General features: G+C 39.8%; 1 protein-coding gene across 5 annotated transcripts in view; it reads right to left on the minus strand.

The window, feature by feature from the left end:
- Positions 1 to 23,597, minus strand: part of PPP3CA (protein phosphatase 3 catalytic subunit alpha) — a 299,763-nt gene that overhangs the window by 159,388 nt on the left and 116,778 nt on the right. For all 5 annotated transcript variants that reach the window (XM_026659824.2, XM_026659823.2, XM_026659826.2 and 2 more), the window contains exon 2: positions 16,858 to 17,058. In XM_026659824.2, the coding sequence (XP_026515609.1) occupies positions 16,858 to 17,058 (201 nt within the window). The remainder of the gene's footprint in view (positions 1 to 16,857; positions 17,059 to 23,597) is intronic.

Genomic DNA, 23,597 nt, shown 5'->3' on the forward strand with positions numbered 1-23,597 from the left:
GACATGTCCGGGAAAAACCGGACGTATGGTAACCCTATTATACATGTTGCCAATTGTGAAAAGTAGAAGGTAATCTCTGTAGTTTTGCAAAGTCTATTGATTTTGTTAGAGCTGAGAAGAAAAAAAGTGTTATTTCTTTTGTTCAATAAAACTAAAGTCAATGAGCCTGATTTACTCTTGCTTATACCAGTTTTACACTAGTGCAATGCTACTGATTTCCACAGAGCTACTGCTAATTTATACTAGTTTAAGTGAGAGGAGACTCTGAACCTTTAATTTGGGGGGGAAATTGACTATGAATAACCTCTGAAGTGTATTTGAAAATTAAGTTTTTCCACTGTAATTAGCAAGTCTACTTCCAGAAGTAGACATCTTGCTTAATACAAAAAAGCCAGGCAATTCTGACACTGATTTCAGCAGTCTACAATCTACTGACAATCAGTAAAACAACAGTGTGTAATATATAAAAGCAAACTTCAAGTTCTTGTTATGATCATTTTATTGGAATTAAAAGAGAGGTGTGGCTTGATATGTAGTCTCTCACATTTGGCTCCCACCTTACTCTCATAACAAACAAGATTTTAGTTAGTTGGCTCATTTACATTAATTTAAGTTTTTAAAGATAATTATTTCCTAATACCGTTCAGAGTATTTAAAAATACATCTCTGCATAGAAGCTTTACTTCCTTCAAGTCAGCTGTCTGAGGCCGTGTCTACACTAGTGAGCTTACAGCCACACCGCTGTGCCACTGTAAGATCGCTCGTGTAGTCACTTTGTGTCAGCAGGACAGATCTCTCCCATTGGCATAATTAAATCACCTTCACGAGCGGCAGTAGTTATGTCTGTGGAAGAAGCACTGTCCACACCGGCGCTTCTGTCAGTGTAACTTATGTTGCTCAGGGGTGTGTTTTTCATACCCCGAGTGACAAATTATACTGACAAAAGTGGTCGGTAGACATGGTCTGAATATTAAGAACTGAAGATTTGTAGTCAGTGTTTATTTTTAATTGTATAAGCTACTAAATGGATTTACTTTAAGTGTGAAAGTTTGATTTAAAAAAAAACAAAGAAATGTGAAAAAGTAATCCTAGTTTTCATGATTTATTGTACTAGAAAATCCTGGCATTTTACAGCCATCATTGTCTCTGACAGAGGGTAAACCAAGCAGAAGGAAAATGGAAGTACTCCTAAACTGGCACTTCACTGAACACAGAGTTGATTTCAATAATGCCAATGGTCTACTCTTGCAGTGCCTGCAACTGTGACATTGTCCTGAAGTTCCAAATCAGTATTTGTAGGGGACAATAAACAATGGAGAGAAAATGCATGAGAAATGGAGAAGCTGGAATGGATTTTTTAAATGTTTCCACATCAAAACAACTTTAAAACTTGCTTCATTAATAAATGTTATGGTTCAAAGAATAAGTCATAACAAATAATATACTTAACTTCATCCCCTTTTCTCACTGGGAATTGTTCCCAATTATTTTCTTTAATGCATGTGTTATTTGACATTATTTGCTTAATAAAGATACTTAGTCTATAGTTAATTCATGAGCAGTTAATTCTTCTTGTGGTCACAAAGAAGAGTGGGAAAAAAACACTCCCCTTTAAGGCCCTTTTGTGCTTACTAACTTCTTCAGAGAAACAGTGTTGCACACAAAAGCATGCAGCATGTTTGTTTGTTTTTAAATGGCATAATATATACCCAGATTAGTTTTAAATAATCTTATAGTGATGAAAATGAAAGTGAAAATAAAAAACAAGATTTTCCTCCCCCATCAAAGGCATCAAGTCTTCTACTGGTGGTGCACAAACTTTAGCTAGCCTTTGCCCTGCAAGTTTTGCTGAAGATAAAGGCAACAGCCAATGTGCAGAAATTCTCAAAAGAGCAGTGAGGAAGATTTTTGAAGCTATAATGATCATTTAATAGTTCAATGTCCCACAAATAGGCACAGCAGTGGTCTTCAGGATGTTATATGTCTTGACATTTTATCAGTGTAAATAGAGCTCACTATCTTCAGAACCCTTTGGGGTGAAACATTCATGACGATTTTCTGAAACTAACTGCAACTGCAAAATACATCTGTAATTAGCGTAAGGAATCCTTATGCTTGGTGTCTTGATTTTAAAAAGTATGGCTCCTCCAGAGTTTATAGCAAGTTTTAAAATATGAAATTAGAATTTTAGAATCTAATTAGAGAGATTGTTTTGAACTGTGGAATACTTGTCATTCAAACCAGGAAAAACCCTATAAAGAATTTTATACTCTGGAAAAATAATCCTGGAAAACAGAAAATACTGTGTTCTCAAGATAAATTATGGAAGATTGAGCAGGACAAATATTTGTCAGCTCAAGGAATAGTCCCTATAACATCTATGATGTTAACACTGTGAGAGATGGGCTCTTTGAGGGAGAGAAAGGAAGAAGATTCCCTTCCCACAAAATAAATCCTTTTTTTCCCCCCAAAGCCCCATTTATGCCACTTCCAATGTTACCTGAGCTACACACTCCTACAATAATGATAGATCATGCTCCTTTCCACTGAGTGGGAGTTGGCAATGGCTGAGATCTGGCAGTAGTCCCCTCTTTGTAACCGTCAACACTTCACACCCAGGACTGGCCTTCTGCCTTGACAGGACCTTGGGCTGGAATGTGTTGGGACACAGATATAAGCATAGATTCCAGCTTCAGGTCATGCTTTTGGAACCAGCTGCTTGTTGGCCAGCCTGACATTGTGGGTATAGGTATGTACGGTAATGTATTATAAACCTAAGTGCCTGTTGTCTGGCTATACCTAAAGAAGGACATGACACACCGAATATGGTTTAATCAGGCTGCAACTCTTCGGAGTCCATTGTATTAAATGAATGGCTTACATATGATTGTGTTCTATTCCATGGGGGAGGGCTGCCACAGATCCTCCAGGAATCGAAAACAGTGAGTGTGATTAAAGCAAATACCCCTCAGAGAGGACCACCTCCTGGAAAGGCTTGCATACACTAGTTTAAACTAGGTTCTCAGAGACCAGGAGACAAAGAAAGGACTTTTGGATAAACAGCCTGAGTTTAAAATGACTCAGGGCTCTTCTTCCCGATCCAGTAGATGGAGAGGACTTTCTGTCCAAGGAGCCAGGGCCAGCCTTATGGATGGGTGACCGCCCAGGGCACCATGGTCAGAGGGGTGCCGAGGTAAAGAGGCAAGGAGGGGGACAGGTTTGGGGTGCAAGGCCACAGAAGGGAGCCAAGGCAAAGGGTGGGGGAGGCAGTGGGGATGCAACGGGGTCCAGGAACGCTAAAATACAAGTTCACCAGGGTGCCATTTTCCCTAAGGCTGGCCTGGCAAGGAGAGCTCTAATCCTTGCAGAGGGGTTGGAAAGACTTTAGTCTACTAGGGCTCCATAAGACTGACAAGTGACCTCTCGTTATATTTTAACATGTGCACAGGGACATTTATTGATTTTTAGATTCTCTCTGTAATGCTTTTACCTGAAAAATAAATGTGCCTGATTAAAAAGCTGTATGGTAACTTGTAATGTTCGCAATGCACTGTTCATAGTTTCTCTGACAGAAAGCAAAGCACAGACTGGCTTTGCTAGGGATATCACAGTGTAGATCAGGAAACTGTGCTACCTTAAAACCCCTCATCAGGAAGGAGTGAGACTTAGGATTTGTCTACACTGGCAATTTACAGCATTGCAACTTTCTCACTCAGGCGTGTGAAAAAACACCCCCTTGAGCACAGCAAGTTTCAGCGCTGTAAAGCGCCAGTATACCAGTGCTGGGAGCCATGCTGGTAGCTACACCCATGGTGGAGGTGGTGGTTTTAGAGCGCTGGGAGAGCTCTCCCAGCGCTCTGCCATGACTACACAAGCCACATTAAAGTGCTGCCGCGGCAGTGCTTTAGCGTTGCCAGTGTAGACTAACCCATAGATCTCTGCTCAGGAGAAGTGATGGCTGGGAACTGGGAACTTTTAAGTGGGTGCCCTCAAGGGACCATGGAGAAGGAATGCAGCTGCAATTACCCTGAAAATGACAGTGACTACCAGAAACGTAACACACTTGGTCTGTGCCTTTGTTTCTTTACTTTTTCTTCTTTGTTCCACTTTCCCTTTCTTTCCCTGACCGATTTTTTTCCATTTCTATTTCTCCCAGTGCTTTGCTACAGCAAATAGCAAAACAAGAGTGACAAAAAAAAAAAATCTCTACTCTCTGAAGTACCACTACACACGTTAAAACAGTTGGCAGTGTCTGTTCAGGAAAAACCCAAGATTAGAACTGTATGTGTCCCTTCATGAGATCAGCAGTATTGCTGCTTTTTCCAAGGCTTGCTCCTAGATTCATTATGTATTTACATTGGATGATCTGGCGATGGACTCAAGTCCTACAGAACATGAATTGTATCTGCACAAGTTTTACACAAAATAGGGCCTTTCTTCTTTGCATTTCCTTTTTCGTTGTTGTTTGCCAATTGCTACACTTCAATCTTTCTGGAGCAGCTCCATATCTACAAATAAGATTGTGCTGTAGGAATCTGAACACTGGCGATTTTTGTTCCTTCTGTTTCACGTCCATTTAAACAATTCTTTCATTCAAAACCAGAGAGGGCAGAATTTAGATGACCAGATTTCTAGGACACCAATGTCATGGATTTTTTTCAGCACTACCAACATAACACGACCAGGCACAGAGCTGAGTGTATGTGAATCCAGGAACAAGAGGAATAATTAGGCAGTGCTTGCTAGGACACAAATAGTACAAACGAAGCACCTTGCCACATTCTTAAGAGTACTAAGTGCCTAGGAGCATAATAATTGTTTTAGGGAAGGAAATTCCGGCATTGGAATCAGTACTTCCATGTTCCAGTCTCAATTCTGCCATTAACTTACTGGGCTGCCATGGGGAAGTTATTTACCTATTCTGTACTGTAAAATGGGGAAAGTACCTGCTTCACTAGTTTTATTTTTGCAAAACAGAGTCTCAGATGAAATGTGTAGTATAAAGTTAAGAAACCAAGTGTCTTTGTGAATTATGATGAGGGAAACATTAAGGTCTTGCAATGTACTAAAGGCATTCTAACATGGTTACTATGTGCCTGTAAAACCTCAGTGACACTTCTTAAACTCAGCTGAGGAATTGTTTTTTCAGGTGTGTGCATGCCTCAAAAAGGACAAAAAGTAGGGATTCCAGGGTGGGAGAAGATGATCAGGGTGCAGACTGGTTGTGCAGGCATTTGAGTCAGAAATCAGACTCTTTCTAATGTTAGCAGCACCATGAGTTCGATCTCTGGATTTTTGTATATTTCCATGAACTTCCTCCAAGGGTCAGGATCAGCAATGATGATGATTCCCTGCTATTTCTGTAAAATCTTGGACTGTCAGCAACCCTTGGTAACATCAGGCCCAGATTTAACAAGCATTATTTAACAAGGGTCATTAATTATTAAAATATTCCTACCTTAAAAATAAAAAGATGAAGATAAATGTAAATGTCAGAATAAAACCTTAGATGGTAATTTTGGATCTGTGCATGAGAGTTTGTATTTTCAGCCACTTCAGGCGTCTCCACTCCACATACTTCTACCAGTTAAGACCAGAGCATCTCTCATCCTCCACTGCAGAAAGGGTCTAGTGTTGTGTCACATTATTTAGAAATAAAACTTGGATTTGAGGATGAGGTTGTGACAATTTGGGGATCTTATAAAATTGCTGTATCACAGAATGTCTGTGTATGTGGAGTCAGCCATATGCTGTCATTGCTGTCAAGCATCTCCCAGACCAGGGTCAACGGAGCATTGTTAAACTTTGATGGCTGCCATTCAAATCAGAGCATCTTAGGATGCGGCCATCCCATCATTCCAAGCAAAACCAGTTTTCTCCAACTTCTCTGCTGGGGGCTAGGGATTGGAGAGTTGAAAATTCCCCAACACAAAGAAATCGGGTGTTAACACCCGGTCTTAAAAATCACGGAGCCTGAGAGACTTGGAGATAAAGGAAGCTTGGACAGTGGGAAAAACAGAAGGGCCTTCTTTTGTAGCAGAGGGGGCCTGTTTGACTGTGGTATCAGCCAAAGAAAAAAAGAAACAGAGACTGCACGATCCAGAGGGGATGTCCTGTGAAGGAGGAGATGCTGAACTCCTAATTTAGAAGACTGACCTAAGCCCAAAGAACACTCATAAGTGGTGAAGAAATGAAGGCAGGGAAATGCATACTGGTCTTATATTATTTTGTCCAGATCTGTGTATTTTTTGTGCTACCTAGAAGAAAGAGATAGGGTTCCCCAAAACCATACAAAGTGTGTGTCTGTTTTCAATTACCACGTCACTGAATGGGCGAACTGTTAACCAGAGCACCCCCGCGGCTAAAGATCTGGGAAAGGGTGTGCTTAAGCTACTGGGGAATAGGTGGTTTAGCACTGGTCCTGGGGACCTAGGGCAACTGGGCTGCAGGGTCCCATTTCTATAAAGTGTAACCAACCTAGCTTGGTCTCTCAGGCACAGGCTATAAAATGGTACTTGCAGCCTACTCAGATCAAAGGAAGCTTAAACAACACATGGTCCCAGTGGGGTGGGACCCAAACACAGCATTCTGGTGAGAGTCCAGTGAGAGGAGCTATACCAGGGCTGTGTAACAGAGGGCCAGTCATTTCACTTCACTTTACATAGCTACATGATTTTCACTCCAAAGGAAATGGATTATTTGTAAGGAGTAACAAGTGGGGTAGTTGTAAAAAATACAGGCTGCAGCATCCACTGTCTTGGCATTTTGACTGATTCAAGCAGCTGCTACTAGAAAACATCAGCTTTGCCAGAATGTCAGATGCTGAAGAAACTAATATCTGAAGCAGGCTCAATTAAGCTGAGAGACACAATCATTTTGTCCTACTGAGGATCTAGGCAGATGCATTTCAATCCATATCTGGAACCGACAGAAGTGCTTGGAGAAGAGATTGACCAAAAAAAAAAAAAAAAAAAATTAAAACACATGCTGCTTTCCATCTTCACCTCCTTTGGAAGCCATAATCTTTAACCAGCCACAAATGATTCAATAACCATATATAATGATATTTCAGTAATGCATGAAAAACAGAAACAGCAGCATCAATCCTGATCAGCTATCCAAATATTTTTGTACAGTATATTCAGCCTAGTTTACTTCACTTAAGTCAAGTCATTAACAGTAATTAATTTCAAGGCTCTCTATTTGGAGGGAAAGAGAATACTGAAATAGTGAGAGCGATTAGAAATCTTGTTTGAGACTGTGCTATATATTGAGAGGTTTTAGGTTTACTTTTCTGTTGGTGTGTTGCCACATTGTGACACAGCCCTTATATCTTCATACAATTATTAAATTGCCAGCTACTCTTAAAAGGACCAGGGAATTCAGCTTCTCCACTATATAGTAAGGAGCAGGTAGCTGTAATCAATGCAATATCATTAGGTATCACAGGTGGTATAAGAAGAGTAGATGCAATGTGATGCTCTTCACTCACTCCCTCTCCTCTCCTTCCTCCAACATACAAATATATACACTTTGGTACTTACTTATTATTTACATAACTGTACAGTCAGAGTCAAATGTAAAACCTTAACTCTGACTTCTGGTGTTTAAAAGGTAGAAACAAGATGTTTTTCGAGTAAAAGTTTGTCTATTGGTAACATTTGTCTTGCTGACGTCAGAGTTAAAGTTGTGCACTTGAGTGATTTTAGGGAAACAGGTGTACACACTATAGATGGTTGTATGCTTTAAGTGAACTGAAGTTGGTTGGACTGTGACAGACCCATCAGCTTCTCTTGGGGCTTGTCTACCCAGGAAAATTATCCAACATAAGCTACGGTGTGAACTTAAACTGATATAGTTTTGCTGTGTAGATAGGCTCTCTCCAGTATGAAGGGGCCTTTTTTGGTTTAACTTATGTCACCTTGGAAGAGGTTTAAGCTAAAGTGAAAAGCAGTCATCTTTATACTAGAATAAATGTTGATATGGGAAGTTATACTGGTGTAATAGTTAACACTTTCCCATGCAGACAAGCCCTGATGATGATAAGCTATGCTATGGAAAATAAGGGGAATAATTTTTCTTCGGTTTAATTTTTAGGTTTCAAAAGTGGAGTAGTGTCTGAGATTTGATGCTAATGCTGAAGTGACTGAAATTTGTTAAGACTGTGGTTATGTAACTATTGTGAGGAAAAAATACTCCAAACACACCACATATTCACGACTGACGTTTGGAATTGGATCTTTTTTCCTGGATGTTAGTAAGTATTCTATCCACCAAAGTGTTCTGGACATTTACCGGTCTCCTCAACAATAACTGTAGTACAGCAGAAGTATAAATTCAATTACTGAAGTGTGAAATAGAGACGCTTTAATCCTGCTTTAAATAAAAAGTTAATTCAAATTTAAACTATGGAGTCACTACTGACGCCTCACTAATAGGAATAAATTATGCATTGCTTGGAGCTTCCTAGTAAGCATTGCTGTTTAATTTCCACATTATAGCTCTATATTAGTCAATACCTGTTTCATATTCAAAAAAGCAGAGAAAGAGTTTGCTTTGCTTGGTTCCCAGCTGGAACAGAACATTTCAGTGTGTGCTACCTTTCAATGTAATTTGTAATTTTATTGGCTTTTACCGTGATGTTTGCATGAATGCTTTTAACAACTTGCCTTAGCATTGATCAATTTAGCAATTCTTGATTCTGTCAAAGTTCTAACCTCATGTGGCTCTGGTAGCCTGTTGATATCAGTTATTTTTATGCTAGCAATGAAATTAAATTGAGCAATGGGGGGAAAACAGGTGGAACATCAGGAAACAATTAGACAGTAGGATCTATTAGCCCATGAAATAATCTCCCAAAGGAACTGCTAGAAGCCTCAGCAAAAGCCATTTGAGACTAGAATGCCTAAAATAGCGAAGAATAATCCTTTGCTGGCAACAGGAGAGGGCTTTTCCATCTCCAGTTTGTGTGATTCTATAAGCAGAAGAGATTTCTGAATGCCACTTTGGGTTTCAAGTTTTATACACACACAAATTAGTTTAGATAGCTCAAGTGTATTTTCTTGCAGCAGTACAAACACTAAAGAACAAGGAAATCATGAGTTAAAAGGCAACATTTCCACATTATCATGGTACTCAGTCAAACCAAGGCACTAATATTATTTCTACCACACTCAGTCTATGTCTGGTCCTTGAGCTAGGAGTGTGCTTCTCCATGCTCACATACATATACTCGCGCTAGCTCTCATCAACAGTAGGATAGCTGCAGTGGTGGCAGAGGTGGCTTGGCTTAGCCATGCTGAGTACAAACCTGCTTGAACCCCATGAGTATGTATTTGGCACAAGAAACCTGTGCCTCTGCTGCCACTATCCTGGCCACACTACTATTTATGCTCACGCTAGCTCAATGAAGCTAGCACGTGTATGTGTAAGCAAGCAGAGGCATCACACCCCTACCTCGTGGCACAAATGTAGCCTCAATTAGAATACATTATCACCCTCCATACATACATCAAAGAACTTATAATCACATGCCAGTGCACAATCTCACCACCAGTCTTTCAGTCCTACATTCCTTAATGACAATTATTTTAAGCTTACAGGGCAGTATTCTCCTCTCACTTCCACCAGTTTAAGTCAGATTTAATTCCACTGAAGTAAAGGAGTTACTAAGTGAAAGGCAAATCAGATCCACATCTCTGTATTCACATCACAGACACCGTTTCACATGCATATTCATAATATGATCCACGGATAAGTAACAAATGACCACATCAGAGTTAAGATAGCTGTGGTATAAGTTACACTGTCTTTGATATGCCCACTGACAAGGACAGTATTTATATTTTTGTACAGCAGTAGCACCCAGATTCCCCAGAGAAGGAGCAGGGCTCTGCTGTGTTCTGAACCGAAAGCAGGTTTGTTTGAGAAGGATAATAGTATGTTGGGGTGGTTGAGTATCAAGATGATAGTAGATGGTCTTTTAGTGGGTGTGAATTTTGCCTTAACTTAGAATTTCCTTGCTTTAAGTATTCATATTGCTGTAAAGGATATATGCTTAAGTCACCTTAATCTAAGTTTTTTTTTTAAATCTATGTAAATATGGGATCTGCAGAATCAGGGCTGGAGTCTTGTAAAGGAGACTAGCATGAAGGACTGGCCAGAGAATGGCGTTACACAGCTGATCAAACAGTCATTCCTCTTTCATTTAAAACTTTGCAATAAGTTTCCTCCATCTAATGCTCATATCTCTTCAAATGAAGCTGCTGGAGCCTGGTATTCCAGAAAACTTTGAGTACTGGATAGAGCCTCAGTTAAAGCTATCTCCACTAGGACTGAAGAGATTTAGATAGGGCAAAATATAATCATTTTATCAGCTCCCAGTTCCCTAAACCTGCTCCACTCTTAAGATCCCTCTGGTGTAAGGACTAGGGAGACATCTTGGAACAATTTACCAAGTATTGTGGCAGATTCTTCTTCACTGGCAATTTTAAATTAAAAATTGGGTTTTTTTTTTTTTTTTTTAAAGGATATGCTCTAGGAATTATTTTGGGAAAGTTGTACTGGTCCTGGGAATGAGAGGACCTGACAAATGTAACCCTAAGGTAACAGGTGAAAGGAAAGGGACTATGTGGGAAAAGGCCCAGGGATAGCAGCAGTGAATTGGAGACAGCAGTACATGGCAGCTGTGCATAGCGTCCCTGGATTGGGCTCTGGAGTAGTGGGCAGTCTAGGCTCTCCCACCAGCCAATATCGGAGAGGCCTAAAACCTGGAAAGTTTAAAAAGCCTAAGAAAAGGGGCTAGATTTAAAATACCCAGAGAAGGTCTAAAGACTCTGGTGAGGGTAGTCCGACAATTCTGGCTGGACTTCTACTAAAAGCCTGAGAATGGGGCTAGACTCACAGGGCCCAGAGACAGAGCTGAAGACCCTAGTGAGTTTGGTTAATCTCTTTGCTACCCCCTGGAAGGTGTTAATTCAGTTTTGATTGTACGACTTAGCTGGACACCCAAGCCACTGAAGACCTACCTAGCGAGGTTGGCAACCCACAGGGGGCACCAGGAGCAGGGGGGAAAAGATTGCAGCACCACACCCAGCCAATAGGAGGCACTCAAGAGGTAAGTGTCCCTTGTCACAGGGAGGTACTTAGGATAAAGGCAAAAGGAGATCTCCTTGTGAAAAATGGTTCAATGAGTGCTCCCATCTTGCTCACCATTCTGGCCAAAGTAATAGCAACTAAAAATGTGGGATATAGAACATGTGATCAAAGATTCAATGGTGATATGGTAAATAATGACAGCACAAAACTGAAGTCCTATTGAGATGTGGGCTTGACCACAGGCAGAAAGGCCATGACTAGGCCCTGAAGAAATCTAACTTGTGTTGGGCAAGTAAAAACGGAAGCTCCATGTACTGGAGGAAGGAAGGCACTGACTGCTGTGAGATGGGGCCACAATGAGCTAATTGAGAGATCCAACTTCTTCAATGATAGGAAATAATCTAAAATGACTGGGATATCTGCAGAGTCTGAGAAAAAGTGATTGTGCTGTGCCCATGTAGAGAAAAGTCTCCATTTAGCTAGGTAGCAGTTCCTAGTTGAAACTTTTCTACTCTGAGTAAAAATGGCTTCCAAACATAACCATAAATCTGACGCACATCCAAACACCAGGCTGTGAGGTAAAGTGGGTCTGGATTAGGGTGTCTGATTTTGCCATCTTCCTGACTTAGAAGATCCAGGAAGGAACAAATCCTGATAGAAGGACAGGTTGATATTCTCACAAGTTCCAGGAAACAAAATGTCTGCGCCAGTTGGGTGCCATGAAAATGATTCTGGCCCTGTCACAACAGATCTTTCTCAAGACCTGTGGTAGCAGGGGGATGGGCAGAAAGGCTTCTCTGTGTTGGTCTGTCCATGATAACAGGAGAGCGTCACTCTGGGAGTCGTGGGCCATAGCTGCTCGGGAGCAGTACTGGGGTAGTTTCCTGTTTGTTTGGGACATGGCATGAGCCCACTGGGGTGTTCCCCACCGAGTGACTATTTCACTCAGGACACAGCTGTGTATTTCCCACTCATGCAGAGAAGTGCCTGCTTAGGTTGTTCACTAGAGAATTCTGAATACCTGGTAAGTAAGTGGCTTGGACAACTGTATGGTTTCTGATGGCCCAATTCCAAAGCCTGGCTGCTTCCAGGCAGAAGGGAAGGGATCTTGCTCCATCTTGCTTGTTTATATAAAAGACTGTGGTGATGATGTCCCACATTATTTGGCTCTGGAGTCAATGTATGAGTGGGGAAAAGGCCCTTCAGGCCAGAATACTCTCAGTTCCAGCAGGTTGATGTATAGTCTGGCCTCCTGTGAGATCCAACTGCCCTGAGCATTGTGGCCATACAGGTGAGCGCCCCATCCCAGAAGAGACGCATCTGTTACTATGATGGCACTGGCAGCGGGAGTGTTGAAGGGGACTCCCACTCAAACTCATTCCGGGTTCGACCACCAGGTGAAGAGAGAGGCAATAAGCCTGGCAGGAACAATCACAGTAATGTTCAGATGGTCATTGTCTGGTGAGTAGACGGACCAGAGCCAGCCTATAAGGCAGTGTAAATGAAGCCTGGCCACATAAGTACACAAGATCATGTGGCCTAGCAGAGAAAGGCATACTTTGATCATAGTCTTTGGTCTGTGAGTAACCTATGTTATCAAATACCTCATTGACTGCAATCCTTCTGTGACAATCTTGCTGAAGTTGAGTCCAGTGTCACTCCATTAAAGTTTATCCTCTAAGCGGTGGTCAAAATGGACTTTTTTTTTTGGTTCACACAGACACCCAGCACTGCCAGAAGAGGACGCAGGGACAAAGTCGCCAACCTGACCTCTTGGTTGGAGTAACCTGTGAGGAGCCAGTCGTCCAAGTCTGGGAAGACTGTGTAGCTGCCACATCTCCTTTGGGCTGCCACCACAGAGAAAACCTTTGTGAATGCCCTGGATGCTGTTGCTCATCCAAAGGGAAGGACGCTGAACTGGTAGTGATCCTGACCTACCAGGAACCAAAGAAACTTTCTGTGGGATGGATGAATATCTACATGAAAATAGGCATCCTTCGAGAGCCATGAACCACATGCCCTCTTGTGGGAAGGGGATTATTGATGCTAGCATAACCATCCTTAATTTTGACTTTTGAATAAAGATATTTAGTTGTGAAAGGTCCGGAATAGGGCTCCACCCTCTGTCTTTTTTTCAGACTAAGAAGCAAGGGGAATAGAACCCTCTCCTCCCTTAGCACTCATTCTACTGCCCCTCACTGGAGAAGAGAATCTGCCTCCTGGTGAATAATCTCCTCATGAGAGTGGTCCCTGAAGAGGAACCAGTAAAGGAGATTGTGGGGGAGAAGAGAGAGAAATTCAGTGGAGTAACCATGGTGGATGATTTCTAGAATCCACTTGTCTGTTATGATAGTGTCCCTATGGTGGGCACAAAGTGAGAGACAGCCCCCACAGCTGGGGGGTGGGGAGGAGACAGAAGTGGTTGGCATTAATATAAGGTAGGTGGTTCTTGACAGAAGGCATCAAAAGTAGCCCTTAGTGGGTGGGAAGGAGGGAATAGTAAAGGTTATGGTAGTAGGTCTCTGAACCCTTGTTGCTTGTGCAGAGGCTCAACTGGAAGAATGTGTGTGAAGGGGGTCTTGGCCTATACACTTGCCTGTGGTGTTTTCTCTTTGGGGCCGGGTGTAAATTCCCAGGGAGCAAAGGGTCAGTCGAGAATTTTTCAACGAATGTAAAGACTTATCAGTTCTTTCATTAAACAAGTTTGACCCACTGAATGCTAAGTCATTTATGGTATTCTGCACCTCCCAGGGGAACCCCAAAGAACAAAGTCAAGACTTATACCTCGTAAGTATATCCGTGGCAAGTCCTCTAAATGCCGTGTCCACTGCAGCCTGTAGGGATGTTTTTCCACTAATCTGACTTTTTTAATGAAAGATTGAAATTGGGCTCGGTCCTCAAGGGGAAGTTTGTCCTTATAATTTGCGAGCCTAGAGTAGTTAAAATTGTATTTCGCTAACAGGCTTGATCGTAATACTTCACTATCAATAACAAAGTGAAATTACTTAACTGTTTGGACCAATAACTATTAATAGTGAAATATTTTTGCACCCACTCAAAATCTAATTTTTATACTAAAAAAGACTGATACCATATGCATCATTAAAAAATGAAATGCAAAATGACATCACATTACTGCTTCCAGCCAAACCAAACAAGAATCAATTAATATGTAAACACAAAATAATGTTCTTTCATTGCATATTAAATGTTTTGTATGCAAGTAAATATGAGGGTTTTTTAAACCAAAGCCCAGAATACCAACCATCTCACATTTGGTTTTATATACAAATGTACCCAGTATAATCCTTTCCTGAGGGTACATATTTTGCCCCCAAAAAATTAAGTCTGAAATATTTTCCTTGATGTTTTGATTTTTTCTTACATTTGTTAAGCATATGACTGTGCAAGTGTTTTTGTATTAATCTATGATATTGAGATTAAGAAAATCATGGATGTAATCTGTTTCACTTTTCACCAATTGTCACATCTAGAACCAGATATAAAGTTGTTTCCCTAAAAAGTGAATATGTCTTCAAGAAGTGATCACCTGTCAGAGGAGTTTGTCCAATGATCTCCAGTTGTGAATCTTGAATGCGACAGTTTGCACTGAGCTTTTTTTTCCATGTTAATATGTTCTTTCCTCCTCTCCTCTAATTTAGGTTACTGGTTTATGTTTTTCTTGTTATTCCCCTTCCCCCCAAATTAGTCTCTGGAAACCTCTTCTGTCCTAGAAGAGGGATTTTTTGGGTTGTTTCTGGTATTCCATATACTTCCACACATGGTTGACTACTATGTATTTTCTTCATGCAATCTGTTGCTCTTCTGCTGTTTTTGAAAAGTGCTGTGCACTTTGTTTTTACTGAATAGAATGTGCATCACACAAGGGTTTTCTTTTCCTCTTTTCTAGATGTTTGTCTTTCTGTTAGTGATTAGTTTTGCTATTCCAGCTCTCAGTTTACAGCTTGGGTTTGTTCACAGAGCCTATGAACTATCGAATTACCACAGTAGCAGGCAAGCTTCACCATGTCAGCTTTCAGGTAAACGGCCATTAGCCAAACCGAGGAAATACAGTAGTACTGCAACCCATTGCTAGAAGAGAATAAATTTGAATGATGGTCAAAAGAGATGTAAACTCAGATAAGAGAGAACAAGACTAAAATGGGCGGAGGCCTCCAGGGATTAATCTGGGATGAGGGAGAAAATATCACTAAATTACTGGTACTCAGAATAATTAACAAAAAAAAAATTCTAAGAATGTCTGTCTCGGAGTTAGTGGTGAATGGAAAAGGAGATGATCGCATGAATCACATAGAACCACTCGTCGACACACACTACAACCTCTCTGAAAGACCCAATCGTGGTGAAGGAAGAGGTGGCATCCCCTAATTCCCGACTCCCTAATTCAGGAGAGAGTGCTGCATCCCTGTAGAACTTGTCTTCCTCCATTTAATCTACTGCACAACCCTGGTCCTCTTTTGCAGGCAAAGCCTACAGACTCTAAGACTCCCCTCAATCAGGCAAAGGGTTCATCTATGGAGGCATATTTCCTCCCAGGCAAGTAAGAGAACATATGATTGACTCATTGTCTCAAGTAACGAAATATGGAGACTTACCTAGGGTTCCATGTTTTGATGACATTTCAGAAAACGGAATTTAATAAATTATGCTACATTTGATGCTTAAATGTCCCGCCTCATGTTATTGGTTTCAGAAGTAGTTCTTCTGAAAATGACGAAACTATTAAGGACTTGCTGAGTTCACATAGTATCTGGTGGACAACATCAATGCTAATTATGGGTCTTGGTGCTCTTCTTTCTTCCTTGACTAAAGTAACTCTTCTTTCCACTCTGGCTCAGCTTTACCAGAAACAGAAAAGCAACCAAGAGAACATACAAATCCTCCTGTCTCCTTCAAAAACCCTGTATCTCTAGGATTCATAATAGGAGAAAGTAATGTTTAGCCCTGCAACTAACTCTCTAAGCCATAGATCAGTTTTCCTGCCAAAGACTCATCAACTTCTCGCAACAGCAACTGTATGTTTGTAACAGCAACAAAAAAAATTAATTTAAAAAAATAATAAAAATACAAAAAGAGCATTAAAACAAGCAAATGCATTCCTATTCACAGAATGCAGTCGGAAGTGGGAGACAATTAGAGAAGGAAGATCAAGGCAAAAGGCATTTCCTGAGAATTAATGAGTGAGTGGAAATGTTTGATAGCCAAGGGCAAAATGGGTTCTTTAATCAGAACAATTCATTAATTCCCTAGACAAATAATACGCTGAAGTTCTTCTAGCTTTTTCTTTTTGCCCATTTGTTATTGCTCTGAACACTTATAATGAAGTTTCCTTTCACTACAGCATCATTGTTCCTTCAGAGCAAGACTGACTAAGTTTGAATGGTGCTACTGTAGTGAAGGCCATCTGTAAATGTATGGAATTAACATCTGGTAAAAGAGGCAGTTATAATCTTTTATGAGGTTTAGAACACACTTTTAATCTTATATTTTAGTCTAGAGAACTCACCATATTTTAGAAACAAAAGTTTTCAGCCCATAAGGTCCTTTCCTCTAATATCAGTGGAAGTTAAGGATCTCAGCAACTCTTAGAATCAGGCCCATTGTAGCAGTGGATTCAGAGATGCAGAGTTAAGTACTGAGAGCAGTCAGTGGAGTAGGAAACTTTCACCGACCTCTCAGGGGAGTAGTATATACCTGATTGCATGTGTTTGCATGTTCCAATTTAAAATTGGCACTTACCTGTGACTGGGGCATCTATGTCCAGCAAGTTTTTTTCCTGACGGAGAATTGAAGCACCCTCTGTTACTATTCTCAAAGCAACAGACTCTTCCAGCCTCCCCTCCTTCATAAGATGTGCCTTTAAGATATCCACACGGGGTTTTCCATCATTATCAAACACTTCCTTAGCTGTGAGCCGGTGGCTTGGAGGAAATGGGACAGCTGGAAATCACAAACAAAAAATATCTGGTCACTTTACTGGGAAAAGCCACTAGTTGCAAAAAAGATAATCTTTCAAAGCTCTGCTGACCATCAGGTCTGTCTGAAAACATTTTTGAGCATATACGTGTTAAGTAATATGAATCTTCTATTCTTTCTTTATAGCTTGTGGCTATACCATAGACAGCAAATTAACATCAGCTGTTCAACATGCACATGTGCCCAAAAACTATTATTCAAACATTTTGTTAAAAAAAAATCTTGGACCTAGTTTTTATATCCCTTACACATGATTAAAAGTGAGTCACTGCTTACAGAAAATGTTAAAAACAGGGGTTATTGTGGGAGAAGGGAATGGAACTAAATATTGCTTTAGTAGTATTGCAGAACCATGGCATAATGCTCCTTTCCCCGGAAAGATCTTAATATACATTACACTACATCTCAGGTATTTACTGCCCATGTGTCTACAGACATAGATCTATCTAGATTAAACCACAATACTTTGCAGACAGACCCTTCTCTTTAATTACTGGCAGCGTGCCTTTCAAAAATCCCTTCCTTTTTTGTATTAATAGCTTTGCTCTATTAGAAATCATTATTTACATACAATATCCCACAAGCATGGTCTGTCTCAGTCAAACATTAGTGAAAGAGCTCTAAGACTGCTCTCTTGGCGTGTGGAAAAGTGGAGGATATTTCAGCATAAAACAAAATGGGTTGTCCCAGCAATGGTCTAATGGGTTGCAATCTGTGTATTGTCATTATTCGAAGTTCCAGGTTTCAAGCAAACTTCAAGTGCTCTTGCTCTCACTCTCCTTAAGGCAGCAGTAGTTAGAAGCTCAGGTGACGCTCTCAGCTTCCAGGATTAGGTTGCAGTATTATCCCCGCTTAGCCCTCTTTTCCTAGCAGCTAAATTGGAGTGGTATTAAGAGGCTTCCTGCCTCGCCAGCTGTAGGGTAATTATATTGATTCCGGCTACTGCCCAGGGTGGGTCAGATTGTATGGATGCTCAGCGTGAACATGAATGGAAGCTTTAGGAAAGATTCAGGACAGCTACATCTACAATACTGTATTATTGAGACATTGCATCCCTGATAACCATCATACTGGGGGTCACTGGTGTATCTGGAAACATTAAAGCAAGTCTTCCATACTTTAAGATTTCTTAAATTTATCAATCAACATACTTTAAAAAAGACATCTACTTTGTAGGTTAAAAGGTTTGATGCATTAAAAGTCACACACTTCATTTACAACAAAAAACAAAACAGAACACTGAGAATTCCTAACTCATGTTACTAGGTGATGAAAACTGAATTCATTTTATAATTTTAATTCCTTTCCACCTCTTATTCCACTTAGTTACTGCATCAAATCCAGCCTGGACATTAAAAAAAAAAAATAGACCAGTCCATTTTACTTGTTTACACCAAGTTTTACTTTCTGGTTCATATCATGCATTAGCATAATGCTGAAATTTCTGGGTTGCAAACACCGCAGGAAATTTTTAAATCTAGACAAAAATCTCTTTTCATTTAAATAATTCTATTAATATTGGGAGAATATAAGAACATAAAAACTGTCATACTGTGTCAGACCAAAGGTCCATCTAGCCCAGTATCCTATCTTCTGACAGTGGTCAATGCCAGGTGCACCAGAGAGAATGAATAGAACAGGCAATCAAGAGATCCATTCCCCATTAAACAAGCACAAAATCAGTAGAGAGGCTGTCTTCAGACTTTAAAGAGACAAATAGTCTAGTGCCAAAATTTAGGTTTTGCTTTTAAAATTAGGCTTGGAAAGCCAGTCAATTGACCAGTCAAGTAATGCCAATTATTTGACCACAGTCAAATATTCCAGCAAGAATGCCCTGCTGTAGGCTGTGGCCTACCTTTTTGATTGCACCATGGTGCCATCTGTTACCAAGCCCACATAAATGTCTTAATCACTCACTTTGCTACATACTAATGCCAAGGGTTGGGAAAAAGGTGAATTAACTGAAGGTTGAGCATCTTGATTGGCTGGAATATTTGAACAAACAACGTATGTAGGTATGTATAACTTCATTTGTATACCAGGGTATCAATATACATGGAAGTTTACAAAGCACATTAAATAAGTTAAATTATGCCCTCCTTCCCCTGAAGAGCTTACAATCTAAACTGTCTACACAGAGAAATTAATTCTGAAGGCCATGAGGGATGGAGAGGAAGGCTCCCAGTCATTCAACGTTCTTCCCACAAGAGAAAAGATGCATGCAAGGGTGCTGGAACAATAAGTATAGTGGGGGTGCTGAGAGCCATTGAACCAAACTGTAAACTCTGTATATAATGAAAACTACTTCAAGCTGAGGGATGCTGCAGCCTCCCCAGCACCGCTAGTTCCAGCACCTATGGATGCACGGCCATTGAACTGCTTGAAGAGTTGGCTTGTTGCCTACCTAGCGTTGGCAGACTTTAAATACAGACTTCAATCTTTCATAATTCCTAGGTGTTTGTTTTATTTCTATTCTATTTCCTTTTTCTTTTCTTTTCTATTCAGTCTTGAATAACATTCACATTTAAATGCTAACATTGCTAAAATATTCTTTCATTTTAAAGAACTTCATCATGTTTTGTATTTTTCTGAATTAAAATAACTCAGTTAAGTGACCTGGTTTTTGTAATTAGATGCCAGTATTTATGACGAATACTACTGGAGACCATGAAGTCTTAGTCTTTTTTGTTACTGTTCCAATAAAGTAATGTGCTTTTAAAATATCTGACCACTTTTGACATTATCTTAACAATATTCGACCCATCATTTTTGTACCATTCAAATGTCCAACCCTATTTACTATATATATATTTTTTTTGAAAGCAAAACCAAAATAAATTTTGGTCCTAAATTACTGTGTCTTTAAATGTCTGAAAACAGTGTGCCTACCAATTGTGACCAGGTCTGTGTGTATATATGTATTTACTTGCATTTATAAAGAAGTTTAAAATCAACTGCTTCACTACTCTCATCTCCTGTGCTGCCCCTCATACCAGGTACATTATCTATACAAAGCAACAGAGGCTCCTGTGGCACCTTTAAGACTAACAGATGTATTGGAGCATAAGCTTTCGTGAGTGAATGCCCACTTCATCAGACATATACAAGGCATTTCAGAGTACCACCCCCACATTCCACTGTGGCAGCACAAGCTGGAAAACAAGTTAATAATTTGTTTAGTTCTCTGTTTGACTACTAGCATCCCTAATGTCCTTAGCGCAGCTCTGGGAATATGGTTGTTAATTAACTGCTGCTGCAATGCCATAAGAGGGAACACACAATTGTTCTTGGCTCAGTAGTACAAACACACAAAATATGAGCTATTATTTTTCCACTTTCATTTCGTAATGTTTTAACAGAGGCTCTGGATTCTAGTCATCATATTAATGGGAGGCGGGGGGGATCCAGCAACACTTCCCATACAAGGTTTTAAAATATTACATATAAAAAAGAGGGTACAAATAGGTAATATTTTGGGATCAAGTTACTTGCCAATGTCCTTTAAAGTGAAATTTTGGGACTGCCTGGAGGATCAGAGGGCTTTATGGTACAGAACATTACTGCACAAGCCTATCACCTCAAGTTCAAATCCTGTGAAAAGGAATTAGGGTGATACTAGTAGGAGATCACCAATCGACATTTGTCTCCAAAACCACCTGCAATTTGTCACGATTACTTCTCTCTCCTCAGAATAAGTTTAGGAATAACAGCAAGGGAATTGCAGGTTGCCAATGCTTTTAGTGCTAAATTCACACATACAAGTCACTATTTGGAGCTGAACCTACAAATCCATCTAATGTCACTATTAACATTTAGATGAGTTTTTATTAAATATGGTTTAGTTTAAGTTAACTTTCAACTTTACTTTCAAGGATGACAAAGCAAGGAGAAATTACGATGATACCACAACTGAGTAAAATAAGTGTGTTCATATGACAAATTCAATTTATCAGCTTCTGTTGCCATTCGAAGAGCCATTGGCTGTAAAATTGAAGAATTTGGAATACACAGCCTGTCTGCATAAGTTTTGTATGCCCTTTACCCATCATTCCTCAGACAACAGGAAACAAGAAAGCTGTGCACACATATTACATATGCACCACATCCATAAACCATTTTCTTCCCTTGCTCCTCTAGTCTTCACTAAGAAAATAGAAGCTGTGGTGTCATTCTTCTCAGCTGGGCAAAGGTCATAATAAAACAAACAAACAAACAAAGAGGTCAATGACCCAAATAAGAAAACAAAAGTAAAATTTACATTTCTGTCCTTTAATATCAATATGACACCATGAAAATGAAATAATACAATTTAGTTTTAAGAATTAGCAAAGGGCTATGGTTGCTGCTAAATTCTACCCAACATTCAATTCAGCATTTTTGACCAAATTTTATTTTTCTAAATTTCTTAAATGAGACTCCCGATTTAAAATTTAACTCTCCAAACCAGGAGTGTCCCTATAATGCAAGCTGGCTTGCATTTTGGAGCAGGCCTGGAAAACAAAATTTTTGATGCCTTAACCCACAAAGTCATAACAAATGCTCATCCATCACCATCACAACAGTGTGCACAGGATTATTTTAAGTATTCTGGAGAGCATTAAAGAGATGATGATTTGGAATACACGCCAAAAAGAATACACGCTTAAAAGTTCATCCCTTTCATATTGAGAGAAGTCATTTGGTCCCTGCATTCCCCTCCCACTGCACCTCCAGCATCCTCCTACAGAAGTGGAGCCCAGGTAGTTCCTCTTTTCCACTAGGAATGGTAGCCAATTGAAAAACATTTTTCATTAAAATTTTCAGAGATTTCCCCAACCCCTTAATTTTCCTCCAGATCTATTTCTAATCCTAGTATATATCTAAGGTCACAAGAAGGGTTAGATCATTTTTAAAAGTAAAGCATATTCTTCTTTACATTTCTACTGTAGTTAAATTTCTGAGGGAAGCTTAACTACAGTAGAAATGTAAAGAAGGCCAGAGGCTATGTGCTTTGTGAGACCTGTGAAGATATACACATTAGTTGTCCAGTACTTAAAAGCAATTCAACCCCAGTTTTATGAGCTATTAACTATTCATTATATTCAAGGAATAGAATAATCATGGGATGGCTTTAGGGGGAGAACCCAGCTTAAACAGCATATTTATTAGGCATGTTTATGTATAGTGGTGTACCCAACAAGGTACCCAGTCTTACAAAGGAGTCTTGCATTATAAACACAGAGAACAAAAAAAAACTAAATATGTTTTTACCTCTTGGTTTATAGAAGACACAGTGCACGGTTTCTGTGGCTCAGCACTGTAAGTGCGCTGAAAGCAGATTTTTAATAAACAGACACTAATTAGAAAAGCTGTTGTTCCAGCTGCAGGTGATTAATGTTTAATTAGTGAAAACATGAGTGACTGAATACACTTAGCACAAACAGCACCTTCCATTATCAGAATCTGAATATTGTGTGTATGCACACATATATTTGCATACATGTACAGGCATAAAAAATAATTTCATATTGAACTCTGTTAACACACGTAGTTACTGAAATCACCAACAGAGGGCAGGAGCAATCACTACAGCATGTATAACAGAGCCATATAAATTTCAGCTTAATCACTTATTAAAGTAACTCTTCTAGGTGAAAACATATAGCTATATTTCAGTTTCCCTGCACCTGGCTGCAAATGTGTGGCTATTTCATTTTCACTTGCAGCAATAACTGAAAAACACAAATTTAAAAAGATTATCTTTGTTTAAAAAAAAAAGGCAATTAAGAGCCTAGTCTGGTATAAACAGTGAGGAAAAAATTACTTATAAAAATGTATTTAAAGGGGGGACTTGCAATTGTGGTTTCACTTTTTTATGGAACCTTCCCTCCTACTGGTGAGGAAATATCATCCCTTTGGCAACTATAGCACTTGGTAAAGTAATATCACCAAAGTATTTCCTGCGTCCTAGCCAATTTTGAGATTTGCCAAGTGGAAACAAAGAGAACCAGCACCATGTGACCAGCCAGCATTCTGCAGCCCAAGAGTGGTCCAAAGATAACACCTGGAGCAAACTAATGTAGATAAATTAGGTGCAGTAGACAATGCAGGAAAGATAGCGATGTGAGTCTAAACTGACATTGAGAATTCAGGACAGAATGGTGTGACCAATGGACCTCAGTATATACCATTATGTATAATGGAGCTTACAGGATATATTTTCAGCCCAGGGTTTTAGTGGCACAAATCCCAGTAATATGAGTGAACATTGCACAGCAAAAGCACACAATATTAATTTTCTACTTCTAAATAAAATGTATCTAAGACTTTGTTTCCTGTATACTGCAGTCCTCACCATCATCTAACATGTTCTTAGCATTCTGCCTTAGTCACTGCTTTTGTGGGTATTCAGAAGACCCAGCATAAGAAATAACATTCAGATCTTAATAATAAAAGGGTTGGCATACATGCCACATAAACAACAGATAACGAGATAAAGATCTCAACACATCCTCTTGAGAACT

The sequence above is a fragment of the Terrapene carolina genome, unplaced genomic scaffold (genome assembly GCF_002925995.2).
Source record: "Terrapene carolina triunguis isolate 2854851 unplaced genomic scaffold, T_m_triunguis-2.0 Scaffold706, whole genome shotgun sequence".
In the NCBI taxonomy this organism is placed as follows: Eukaryota; Metazoa; Chordata; order Testudines; family Emydidae; genus Terrapene; species Terrapene triunguis.